Here is an 11,527-nt window from a genome sequence, read left to right as displayed (position 1 = left end):
TACTTTATTTACGTTAATGGCAATGGTGAATTGAATTCTTATGTGAACTCCTATTTTTACCCAATTGGTGGCGCTGTGGTGTAGCTGTTGTTTGTTTATACTAGAAGAAGAATCCATTGCCGGAAGTTAAAACCGATTGCCTGATCTTGTGATCTGTGTATGCATGAAAAAGATAATACAGTACGATGTTTCTAGTTTATGGGGGAGCAGATTAACCAGTTAATGTAATTTGTTCACCTTTTAGCGAAATGCCGTTGTTTGTTCAGAATAAAATCCTTGGGCGCATAACCTCGAGCGCTGACCTTTTCGACAAGTTCCCATATTTACAGGTTTGTTGTTAGATGATACTCCACAATCTACTTTGCATGGGATTATCGCCATAAACAACTGATGAAAGACAGTCGATGGTCTGATCTTCATATTGTTTTAATGGGAGAATGTACAGTCTACATCATATCTTAAAAATGTGAATGTACACAAACTATATCATAGGACAATGGACGAGCGTTTCGCTCCAGATCACTGGTTGAAGTGGACCCCAAGTGCCTCTTGTATGTTCAACAAAGAGAGTTTGCTGCAACAACACCAGCAGACCGTAAGTAATCAATGAGAATCCCAGTATGTCCTGTAAATTTGAGATGCAACTTTCCCCCCTCTTTGTAAGGTTTTATTCTAAAACATGCACATATTGAAACTGTACACCACTTTTATTCTCCTGTTTTGCAGAGAGTGTTTCTGTAATTGGATCTGATGATGCCACTACTTGCCATTTAGTTGTACTGAGACACACTGGTAAGTGTTCATTTTAATAGAAATGTGCTTTGCTGCTCCTTTTGTTTGCACTCTTTCATCAGAAGTATCCCTTTTATCTGCCACCACTGATCTCACTTGGGTTTCATTAGGAAGTGGAGCTGTTTGTCTCGCCCATTGTGATGGATCCAACACTTGGACAGAAGTCTCGGTCCTTGTTAAAGCTGTCACAACACTAAATGGCAGCAAGGAGGGCAAGTAAGAAAATATGGCTCTCCCGGATTTGATTAAAGTGCTCATCTTGTATTTATTTGCTTTAACTTAGTTGTCCAATTTTCAGACTTGAGCTACATCTTGTTGGGGGATTTAATGATGACTCAAAAACATCCCATGAACTCAGCTTTAACATTCTGGGTAAAGGCTTTTTACATTACTTCAGGTCTAATTGTGATATATCTCTCTATGTGGGCTTTGTATAAGCACTATTTTTCCATTACAGCAGCCTTCCATATGCAAAAAGAGGATATTCATCTTGAAACATGCTGCATCACCGGTAATCTGGATATTTTGTTAGCTTTAATTGTTCAAAGTATTCAGGGTCTTGCTCATTTTCTTTTATGATTTTGCAGAACTTAATGACACTATTGTTGATGGGATTCATAGGCCTGTAGTATATGGAATAGGTGAGTGATGATGCTATAAGGATGGTGGGTTTGTATTGCACGTCACCACTAATGTTAAGTGTTTCTTGCTGAATTTTTAGGTGTAAATGTCAAAACAGGTGAAGTGTTTCCTTCATTATTTAGTCACAAAGGACCTGCAGAGCAGCTTCGATCTACAAGGACCTTCACTGGAGGAAAGGTGCAGTAATATTTAAAAAAACGCGTGTTTTGAAAGTCTTTTTTAGATAGATTCTGTACATATTTTTATATCCTAATGCCACAAATGGACTGATCTGTACAATATGCATCAGAGGCTAGTGTCACATGTGATGTGCTTTAGTCACACTTAACAAAACATGAATAGCATCATATAGTTCACTGCAATATAACTTGTATCATTTACAATGCGCAGCCCCAGTGAGTTGTCATTTTATTCTGAGAATATAAATTAATACTGTCATTGCCTACAAAAATTAATAAGAAATTGATGGAGTTTATTTTTGATGTGCGTTGCAGATGGTGGACATATATGATTCAAGTCGTGGGCTCGTTAAAATTGGCCCTTGCAAGTGGTCTTCAAATCTGGATGTTGCCTTCTGGTTGTCACAGAAAGACGATACAATTTTAAAGGTATTGGCATATGTTGGCGATACGTATTTCTACATTTTTATAAAGCCTTAACAATATATTTGTCATCTAAGGCCTCAGTCACTTGGATATGTAGCATCAGTCCATGAAGAATACGGGCTTTAACTGTTGCATTTGCCCCTCTCTAATGTACAGTACCTGTCCACATCTCCGATGGCCGAGCCACCGCACTTTGTCCAGCACATGAAGTCCACTATTCAGTTCTTTCTAGAACACTCTGACTGTGATAGTTTGTTCCCTGGAGGCCAGCCGCAGCTTTACCACAGAGCTGAGACAGGAAGCTGGGAGAGAGTCGACCAGCCTTAGTTTCACAATTCCCTTTGAATCATTTAAAACACTATGTTGCACAAGTGTTTGTTTTTTGGCCATTGTTTAAACTGTGGGATGAGTGGCTCTCCCACCCTCTCTGGCTGGTCCAGTGGAGAGCGCACAAGTGACGAAAATGTATCTCTATTAACCCTAATGGTAAAGTCCGTATGTGCCTATATGGGTGAATAAAAACTGTCATTAAAAAAAGACTCCGTTTTAATCAAGGAAATAGTGAAACGACATACAATGGTGCTAATACCTTTATGAGAGGAGTCAGTCAAGCCTGAATCACTCTAAAAACTTTACAAATACATTTGTGTTCTAGGGGGACATTAGGGTGCATCAGTGCCCCTCATGCCCGTCTCAGCACTCTTCTGTATTCGTGTTAGGTTAGGTGAAGCTTTTATCCTTGCTAAGTTAAAGTTCCATATATTTATCTTATTTTCTATATCGTTTGAATGCAAATTACTTGTGGCATTTGATCGGTTAAAGATTTTACTAACGATAAAGGTAAAAATAGTAAATGGAGATAAGGAACCAACTTATCATTTATTTCAACGTAACCTCAAATAGCAGATGCTAAAAGTTCTGTTTTTGTTTTAAAGTGAGGACAAAATGTGTTTTTCTCTGCCACATTTGCGCCTGATTAATCATTTATCGCTCCTTCACACGCTGGGTATAAAACCATAGAATGGTTAGGATGTTTGTCTTGTGTGTGTGTGTGTGTGTGTGTGTGTGTGTGTGTGTGTGTGTGTGTGTGCTAGCTTCAGAATCCGTGAAGTAAAAGGTTTATCAATTTCCACTTGGTGTCGCCATTATGATCTTTGATTTTTTTTAACTTTTACTAACACTGATATGATCTGAATGTACAAACAGGTCATAGCGGACCATTTATTTCCGTTTCTACAGCACATCACGAACATCTGAAATACATTATTAAGTTTAGGAGGTGGTAAATAAAAACGTATCTGTTTAATTCTGTTGTTGTCAACAGTCTGTGGCGTTGCCGCAGATATTTGCTCCGCCCTTCAACGCTGGTCTATTTTTTCCCAACAAAAGAGGGCGCAGTGATATCAGCCGGCACACAGCCGTGCAGTCAGGTGCCGCTATCCAACGGTGACAAGGATATTTCTTTTTAATTCCCGACTTTTAGTACGGGATGTCCTGACATACCACCGTACTGTATCAGCCTTTCCTTCTAATTTGGCCGGGGACATACACGCTGTCTTTAATTCGGCGGAAGTCTAAAGACAGATGACATGACATTGATATGTCACATCTATTCGGCTAACTCGCGCAGAGCTAAGTATTAACTCCCGACAACATCGTGGCTTTTCTCTGCTCGTGACTGCTAAAGTTGCAATAATGCGAAGGGCTTTTTTGAGACATGTCCGCCGGTTCCCGTGGGTCACCAACGTCACGCTGTACGGCTGTTTGTTCGCTGGGGGGGACTTGGTCCATCAGTGGTTCTCGCCGAGGGAGAACATCGACTGGACCCACACGCGGAACGTCGCCCTGATCGCTTTCGGTTTCCATGGCAACTTCAGTTTCTTTTGGATGCGGTTCCTAGAGAGGAGATTCCCCGGAAATTCCTACCGGATGGTGTTAAGGAAATTGTTGCTGGACCAGACGGTGGCGGCGCCTCTTGCTAACACCGTCTTCTACACAGGTCGGTTTTTGGTGGGCACTGCGCGAGACGGTTAAACAATAACGTCACAACTTCAGATATCACGTGGTTATCAGTCTGTCAGCTGACCAAAGTCCCTCCGACGCTCCTCTGCCGTAATGATCAACAGTTTCCCTTTGAATAAACATTCAGAGGTCATTTGAAATTTGTGAAACTTGATGGGCAGGAGGAGAGAAATGTGAACTTTTAGTCAATTCCCAGCGAGGATGTTGTTTATTTTTACGTTTAGGTAGAAAGTAATATCTCTCCAAAGCCTGCAGTTCATAGTTTATTGTCAGCCCATGAGCTGTCTTTGTCTTTGTTTTTAATCGTGTGTCACAGGTCTGAGTTTCTTGGAAGGTAAAGAGGACGTTACGGCAGACTGGAGGAAAAAATTCTTGAATACATACAAGGTAAGACTAGAGGAGGGTACAGCTATACAGGACAGCCATTAGTTAATGTAATTCAACTGGTTTGCTAATTTTCCCTGCTTATATTCAAGAATTATGATAGATATATAATTGTGCAAGTTCCCAAATGATTTGCAAACACTCTGTATGTATCTCTTTGCAGACTGGGCTAATGTTCTGGCCATTTATGCAGGTAAATATATTATCCTTATGCATATGTAACCAAATTAGTATTTGTTTAAGAGTAACTAACCAATCAGACCATCTTTTTCAGGCATAAATTTGCACTTATAGAGCCTAAGTGATGTTCACATTTCAGTGCAGATACACCAAATGCACAACAACTTCATCTCTGCTATAAAAGCTTCTCCGAGTTAAATGAACTGTGGTGAGTCAAAATAAGTGGTAGTGATAGAAATTTTAGTGTTAGTGGAGTCTGTGTTATATGGTGTTATAGATCATTTATTCTGTGATCAATATGCCACAATGGGGCAGCTAGCAGAGGCACAGCATCATCTTCTTTCCTCTTTTGCTTGGCGATACTGACATCCACAAGCCCATTGTGCCATATTAAATTCAAGATTTATTTCTTTTTTAAATTATTTCATGCCCTCACTTCCTTAGGAGGGCTCCTGTGGTGTGCCAGTGAGCCCCGCGTAGCCAGTCTCTTCCGGCTTCTTTGCTTTGAAAGAGGATCATGGGGACTTTTTATCCAAACAAAATAATTAATAAAAGTAAATGTAAGATTATGTGAAGCATTCAGCTGTTTCCACATGCTCTGCATCCCCAGCTCAGTCCCTTATATTCCCTTTGACAAGACTCATATAGTTTCCTCGCGCTACCATACATGTCATACTTATCATATTGAGTCTAAAGTGTTCACATGCTCAAAGACGGTCTAAAAGGCAGCACGGTTCACACCAGATTCAAGTGAACATGGCGTCCTTCCTACAAGGTTATCGGCTCTGCAGAAGTTGCCATGGTGACTGGTTCAATGCTGAAAAACTCTCCTTTTTTCCCCGTCCTCCACAGTTTCTCAACTTTACTTTGGTGCCTCTGTACGTGAGGACCACCTTCACGGGCTGCTGTGCATTCGTCTGGGCCATTTTCCTCTGCTTCTCACAGCAGAGCGGCGACGGAACTGTCGCCGCCGCTCTGGAATGGATGTTTCCCGCCAAGAGGGTCGAAGCTGAAACGGGGGAAACCGCCTCCTCGGAGCAGACGGACACTCCACAGGACTGAAGTGTGCTGACCCAGAAGAGACTACAGAGATGGTTCTGCAGATGTTTGTTCATTACTGGCGTCCACGTGACTCCGTTAGGTGCTTTGGAATGCAATTTCCTTTTTAACACGGCTCTCCAGGAGAGAATTTCAACAATGGTAACGGTGGTCTGGTGTTCCCGACTCCCTTTGGTAACTTATTCATGCAAAACTGGAAGGAAGGAATTGTCTTCATGGTGTCCAGTGGCAGCTATTTCATCAGCATCAGCATCCGCTGTGGTTTCTACTGAGCGAGAGATGTACAACTACACAACTATTGATAATCATTTATACTTAAACATATGTACATTCATTATAGAACAGAATTATATGCCGTCTGGCCTGAGAGAGTTATTAATGTCTGTGTGAAGGCTGCCGTCACAATGTGAAATGTACTTTAGAGCCCACTGACCACTGACTGGTAGTGGTTTGGTTTTATATTATTTAGCCTTAACCTTCGCCCCCGTGTGATCAAACATCTCTTTTACAAGGGAGACCTGGCCAAGAGGACAACAGTTACACGAAAAGCAATAACAACAAAATTAAATGAACGACATTAAAAACCGAGGTAGTCTGCAATGATCTCGCCAGCGCTTTAAACTCCTTCAGTGTAACAAGGGCTTGAAGTTGAAGGTCAGAATGTAATTTATTCCAAGCGTTGGGAGGCGAAAACATATATGATGACGGAAATAATTTAAAATTGTAGTTTTAAAGAGACCTGCAATATTTTCTGTACAATAAAAACATCCTGACAAATCTCTGTGTGTTTACTGCACCGTTGATCCCAGTATTCCCAGTGATGAGGAATTCTCTGTCAACACACATACAGCAGCACATTCCTCCGCTTTAACTTTATTACACCCTGCACAAGCCAATACGAACAAACTAGCGGCTCAAAAACATGCTAAACACAGGGAAGACAGCATCTGTATCTTGTTTTAGCACAAAATGTTTCAAATAAATGTCTCTAATTACAGTAAATATTGTATTTTGCTGTCGCTGTTATTTATATGGTAATTTGCGGTCAAACATTTTGAGCAATAGCTACGGAGATTATATTTCATGATGAATTTGAGCATCATCTCGGTGTCACTGGGTGTCTCCCCAGCTTTCACAGCCTCACCGCCACTGCGCATGCGCCCTGCATCCTCACCTCCGTCCACACGTCCAGGAGCTCGAAGGCTCTAACAAAGATGCTCAACGTCGCGGGTCGCCGGAGCCTCGTCACCGGGTGAAACCGACTTTTGTTTCGACTTCTCAACCGGACGCTTCACAGAGGACGTTTAACCGCCAAGTGCCGCCTGGTTCCCTGGTTGGTGCGCGACATGGAGCTGAAGAAATCGATCTCGGACACCGAGCGAGCCCTCCGGAGCTACGGCGCCGTGTCGGAAACAGCGTGGACCACGGACAAAGGTGAGCGTCCTGCAGGGACATGCCGTTGGACCGTGAGACGCGCCGATGGTGGAGCTTGTAGCAGTGAAACGGTTAAACGGTGACTCACGAAGGTCCGGCGCGTATTAATATCGCTGCTGTTAAAAGGCCGATTAATTAACTCCGCGATGTGCACAGCGTGGTGTTTGTGCGTGGATATGGGCCCGGGGACAAATCAATAACCCAGAGTGGTTATCAAAAACGGACATAATTAAAAACCACTGCGGATGCTGCAGTGGTTTGGTTTTAATACAACTTCTGAAAGGATTTTATTTATCTGAAATTTCTCCCTATGCCAACGGGGTTATTTCTATTTAATTCTTTTTTAAACATTTGTTTTCACTTTAAAGTGTGCAGACATGAGCCCGGTATGGTTCTCGGATGATGGGAAGCCTTCAAACCTTGCAGCCTAACAAAAAAAAAAAAAAGCTGCTGATTGACCCACCGATCACGTGGGCTGTGTTGTTGCATCAATTATTAATAATCCGAGGTTTGACTTGGCAGGATCGGCTAACTAAGTCAACAACCGCGTCCTGGACGAAGCCCCGTCGTGCGATTCTGTTATTCTGTCCAGGAGTGACGCAGGTGTTGACGGAAGCACTCTGTAAAAACGTCCTTTAGAACGCGTCCGAGCAAGTTCCGCTGAGAATAACCCGTCAGCGGGGGGGCGGGTGGCCAAGGAACTCCGAGATGGGGTCGGACATTGACCAATGCGGGCGATATTCTTTGCCTCGCATCCAAATACGTTTGAAATTTGGTGTGTGGCTGTCAGAGACGTCAGCGCAGACCCTGAGGAACACCATATGGCCGCTGCTCCACGCACCATCCGGACTCAACCAAGTGTTCGAGCCCCATTAAAACGCGGCCCTGAAGCGCACAGAGGAGCCTTTCACTCACCAGAAGACCCGCTCACCATCGCGGGGGCCGACCTCGGCTCAGCCTCCGTCACAGCCGTCACGACGTTTATGTGCTCACGTGAGGATGAGCTGGCGACACACGGTCGACTGGCTGCGGGTCCCCGCGAAGCCCAACGGGGCGGGAGCGGCCAAAGCGGCTCCACACGCACGGACACCCCACTTGGCTGTGGTGAGGCGCCCACAGCGGAGCGCCCCCCCCCCCCCCCGTGCAGACGTCTGTGCGCAGCGGTGAGTCAGCCCCGGTCCGTGAACGCACCGGCGCAGACCGCATGCTGACGTTGCTGCGTCCCGGCCCTTTCGAGGGGACGAAAACTCGCCCCAGATGACGTCACACGGCGTGAATAACTGCCGTTAAATAGTTTTATGAGCGAGGCCTTGATACAATCACCGAGGAGCGGACAAAATCGCCACTTGCTGACATTTCGGACACTCCCAGGAGGCATCAGAGCGCAGGAAGAAACTCGCTTCCACGTGTGTGTGTGTGTGTGTGTGTGTGTGAGAGAGAGAGAGAGAGAGAGACCCTGAGAAAAGAAGGTTTTAGGGAAACAGGGGAAGATCAGCTCTCCTGGCTTAACATGACCCCCGCGTCTCCTCACAGGTCATTCCGATGTGTCCATGGCCGAGAGCACCATGGCCCCGGAGGAGATCGAGGTGGAGATGGTTCGTATCCAGCGCCTGCGGGAGGTTCTGGTGCGCCGTGAGTCGGAGCTGCGCTTCATGTGAGTGGCGGAAACTTTGTGTTTCTCTGCGCTGCCGCCAAACTTTCCCTGTTCCCGAGACTCAAAACCCCGTGACGGGGGGAGGAAACCGTCGCGTTCACCGATCGGGAACGCAAAGATTCAAAAAAGCAGCAATTAGGGGGCTGAAAATAGGGCGGAACGTGCAAGCTCGCGCTGCCGGCATCTGCAGCGCGATGGGCGCGGTGTCGGAGGAGCTGCAACGCACACACACGCACACACACACGCACTGGGGTCTCATTAACCACCACGCACACACTTTTGGTGCTTAACGCCTGCGATATCAGGGCCTCTGCAACTGAGCAGATGGAGGTCTGACTTCTTAGATGGGGGGGGTAGAAGTGAAGGGGGGGAGGACACACGTGCAGGAGGGGGGCGAACACGGATGAGTCATCGGCCTGATCTGTCAAAAGGAGGAATAATTCAGTGGTAGCTGCCCTCCCTGTCTCAGGAGAAGAGGATTGAGGAGGGAGAGGGGACAAATGCCCCCCCCCCTCCATCCCGAGGAGCATGAACACATTCCACAAAGCCGCCCAGCCTTTGCCAGGTGTGAAAAAGTGGCACCTGTGACACACTCTTCTGTATCCCCCCCCCCAGGATGGACGACATTCAGCTCTGCAAAGACATCATGAGCCTGAAACAGGAGCTGAGGCAGATCGTCGCAGTCCCAGGTACGGATCAAACACGCGCCTCCTGTTTTCCGTCACGACGAGGCAGCTGCCAGCGTGTCGGGAATAAATCACCCAGAATAGATCGCCGTCGACATGGCGACGGGGGGGGGAAAAGCCTTCTGCTGTCAGCTCAGGGTTCAACCTCAGCGGGGTGATTTCCAGGCGTCAATGTATCAACGCCTGTGGTCACCGAGTTTCCATAGAAACTGGTAACAGTTCACACCGATAAACCTTTAAGTTGATGCTTGTGACAGAGGAACAGCAGGTGTAAGAAGCTATTTATATGTTGTTTTTCCTTTTTCTGTGATGTAGTTCCACAACCAGCCAGACTTGATGCTGGGGAAGTGGAACTTCACCCCCCCCCCACCTTCCCTCTAACTGTAGCTTCTGTTTTTCATCCTCTCTGCCAGAGAAAGACAAAACTGCAAAGCACAGGCAGCAGGAAGAGGAACTGATCCTGAAGATCCATAAGCTGGTGCAGAAAAGGGATTTCCTGGTGGATGACGCCGAGGTGGAGAGACTCAGGTACCGAGAGCCCCCGCGTGCTGGCACGGTTAATATCTGGGAGGGAGGAGGGAGCGGCTGACTCCTTTTATTTCATGTTCAGGTTTGAGCCGTGGGGACGGGTGTTCATTAAAATCAATGTTTGATGGCAGCTTCACGGTCACGTCACTATCCCAGCTGTGTGTGTGTGTGTGTGTGTGTGTGAATGAGAGAGGGAGAGCACGGCTGACTGACAGCCACAGCCCAGCGTTGTCATATATCACCCCCCCCCCCCCCCACTCCATCTCCACACCTTTGCAGCCCTGACTTCCTGAGCCGTGACTCGGGATGTCAGGGGCAGGACCAGACGATGGGTTCCGCTCTGAACTGACGGAGGGCCCCATTTAGAACCGTTGTTTTGGTTGAAGTCTTACGCTAATATTATGTTTTTAAAATGGGCAGTGCTGCTACTGTAGCACGTTAGCGCGCTGATATTCCAATAGCACATCGCAATATTACACAAATATACATTTCTAGAGGAAATAAATAGCAATAGCTTCTGAAAAAGGTAAATATTTAGATCAGATTCAAGGGTTTTGTGTTGAACGCAGGGAGCAGGAGGAGGACAAGGAGATGGCCGAGTTCCTCAGACTGAAGCTGACGCCTCTGGAGGAGCAGCTCAAGGCTGCACAGAGTGAGTGAAAGACAAAAAGCGAGGGGGTCAGAGTGACGCGGGGCTATTTTAAACCGTTTCCCTCCCCTTTTTCCTCTTCTTTAGATGCTCCAAAGCCAAAAAGACAAGTGTTGGAGACGCCTCCCAACAAACCATCCATCACAAAATCAGGAGTGGCCATCATCAAAGACTGCTGCGGAGCCACGCAGTGCGCCGTCATGTAACACGAAGACCACCCCCACATCCCATCCGCACGCTCGCCCCACGTCGTACATCACTGCCCGCCAGAGAATCGGGAAGGCGTCAAGAAACGCTGCAAACATTGTAGAAGCAGAAGCACAAACGTCTTCAAATCTGAGCGGCTGCGACAGAAAAACACATTCCACCATCAGATATATTTAATCTTCCATTTCAGCCTCTGGCCGGCGCCTCTTACCTTCAGGAAGCCTACAACGCTCCATTTATTGGGCGGAGGGTGTATGCTCACACACTAAATGCTGCGGCGACTGGCCACACGAAGCCTCCGGTAGTTTAGCTGGCAAACATTGATGTTCACGTTCCAACGGAGCATTCTCTTCATTTTTTAAGATGCCACACATCCACTGGGACGTATCCAGCCTGGTCTAATTAGCATTCATGACACACGACGCTAGCAGTGAGAAACAGGAAGTGGGTGAAAAGTCTTGTAAATAAAAGTGGACCGTATGTTTGAGCGTGTTGAAGACATTTAGTGGCTCATGATAACGTATTCACCTTACATCATTAACCTGTCCACTTACTTAGCATCCTGTAACGGTGAAATTAAAGTCCAAATGTTGAATATTGAACAAATATGCAGAGAATAAGCTGATAATTGTACATATATGTTTAAATAAAAGGAGCATCTTTCAGCAGTTTGTGCTTTTTTATT

At 45.9% G+C, this 11,527-nt stretch overlaps 3 protein-coding genes and 1 long non-coding RNA gene across 9 annotated transcripts; 3 read left to right on the top strand and 1 right to left on the bottom strand.

Moving 5' to 3' along the window:
• The first annotated feature begins 92 nt into the window (after positions 1 to 92).
• Positions 93 to 2,576, top strand: ntan1 (N-terminal asparagine amidase). Of its 3 annotated transcripts, XM_011613019.2 has the most exons (11): positions 95 to 157; positions 245 to 329; positions 493 to 595; positions 727 to 792; positions 903 to 1,008; positions 1,091 to 1,164; positions 1,250 to 1,303; positions 1,380 to 1,433; positions 1,514 to 1,611; positions 1,929 to 2,042; positions 2,196 to 2,576. In XM_011613019.2, exons 2-11 carry the CDS (start codon positions 249 to 251, stop codon positions 2,364 to 2,366), a joined length of 921 nt encoding a protein of 306 aa, XP_011611321.2. In that variant the 5' UTR covers positions 95 to 157; positions 245 to 248; the 3' UTR covers positions 2,367 to 2,576. The 3 variants fall into 3 exon arrangements, with proteins under 3 accessions (XP_029707354.1, XP_011611321.2, XP_003972588.2); XM_029851494.1 differs by having other exon boundaries at positions 93 to 329; positions 1,253 to 1,303; XM_003972539.3 differs by having other exon boundaries at positions 95 to 329.
• A 138-nt stretch (positions 2,577 to 2,714) lies between these two features.
• LOC101079243 (mpv17-like protein) lies at positions 2,715 to 6,461 on the top strand. Of its 2 annotated transcripts, XR_003891713.1 has the most exons (5): positions 2,715 to 4,038; positions 4,378 to 4,448; positions 4,609 to 4,638; positions 4,720 to 4,833; positions 5,478 to 5,609. XR_003891713.1 is itself a non-coding variant. In XM_003972540.3 (4 exons), exons 1-4 carry the CDS (start codon positions 3,735 to 3,737, stop codon positions 5,685 to 5,687), a joined length of 615 nt encoding a protein of 204 aa, XP_003972589.1. In that variant the 5' UTR covers positions 2,715 to 3,734; the 3' UTR covers positions 5,688 to 6,461. The 2 variants fall into 2 exon arrangements, 1 of the variants encoding a protein (XP_003972589.1); XM_003972540.3 differs by lacking the exon at positions 4,720 to 4,833 and having other exon boundaries at positions 5,478 to 6,461.
• On the bottom strand, positions 6,333 to 8,170 carry LOC115253377 (uncharacterized). The gene is made up of 2 exons (XR_003891714.1): positions 8,034 to 8,170; positions 6,333 to 7,127 (listed from the first exon to the last, which is right to left on the bottom strand). It is a non-coding gene; the product is annotated as an uncharacterized lncRNA (long non-coding RNA).
• On the top strand, positions 6,978 to 11,510 carry bmerb1 (bMERB domain containing 1). Of its 3 annotated transcripts, none has more exons than XM_003972484.3 (6): positions 6,978 to 7,118; positions 8,652 to 8,772; positions 9,388 to 9,461; positions 9,872 to 9,986; positions 10,556 to 10,638; positions 10,723 to 11,510. In XM_003972484.3, exons 1-6 carry the CDS (start codon positions 7,031 to 7,033, stop codon positions 10,839 to 10,841), a joined length of 600 nt encoding a protein of 199 aa, XP_003972533.2. In that variant the 5' UTR covers positions 6,978 to 7,030; the 3' UTR covers positions 10,842 to 11,510. The 3 variants fall into 3 exon arrangements, with proteins under 3 accessions (XP_003972533.2, XP_029707358.1, XP_029707357.1); XM_029851498.1 differs by lacking the exon at positions 6,978 to 7,118 and adding an exon at positions 8,153 to 8,281; XM_029851497.1 differs by lacking the exon at positions 6,978 to 7,118 and adding an exon at positions 8,295 to 8,524.
• The last annotated feature ends 17 nt before the right edge of the window (positions 11,511 to 11,527 follow it).

This window comes from Takifugu rubripes, chromosome 17 (genome assembly GCF_901000725.2).
Source record: "Takifugu rubripes chromosome 17, fTakRub1.2, whole genome shotgun sequence".
Classification (NCBI taxonomy): Eukaryota; Metazoa; Chordata; class Actinopteri; order Tetraodontiformes; family Tetraodontidae; genus Takifugu; species Takifugu rubripes.
This window is presented reverse-complemented; position numbering and strand designations above follow the sequence as displayed.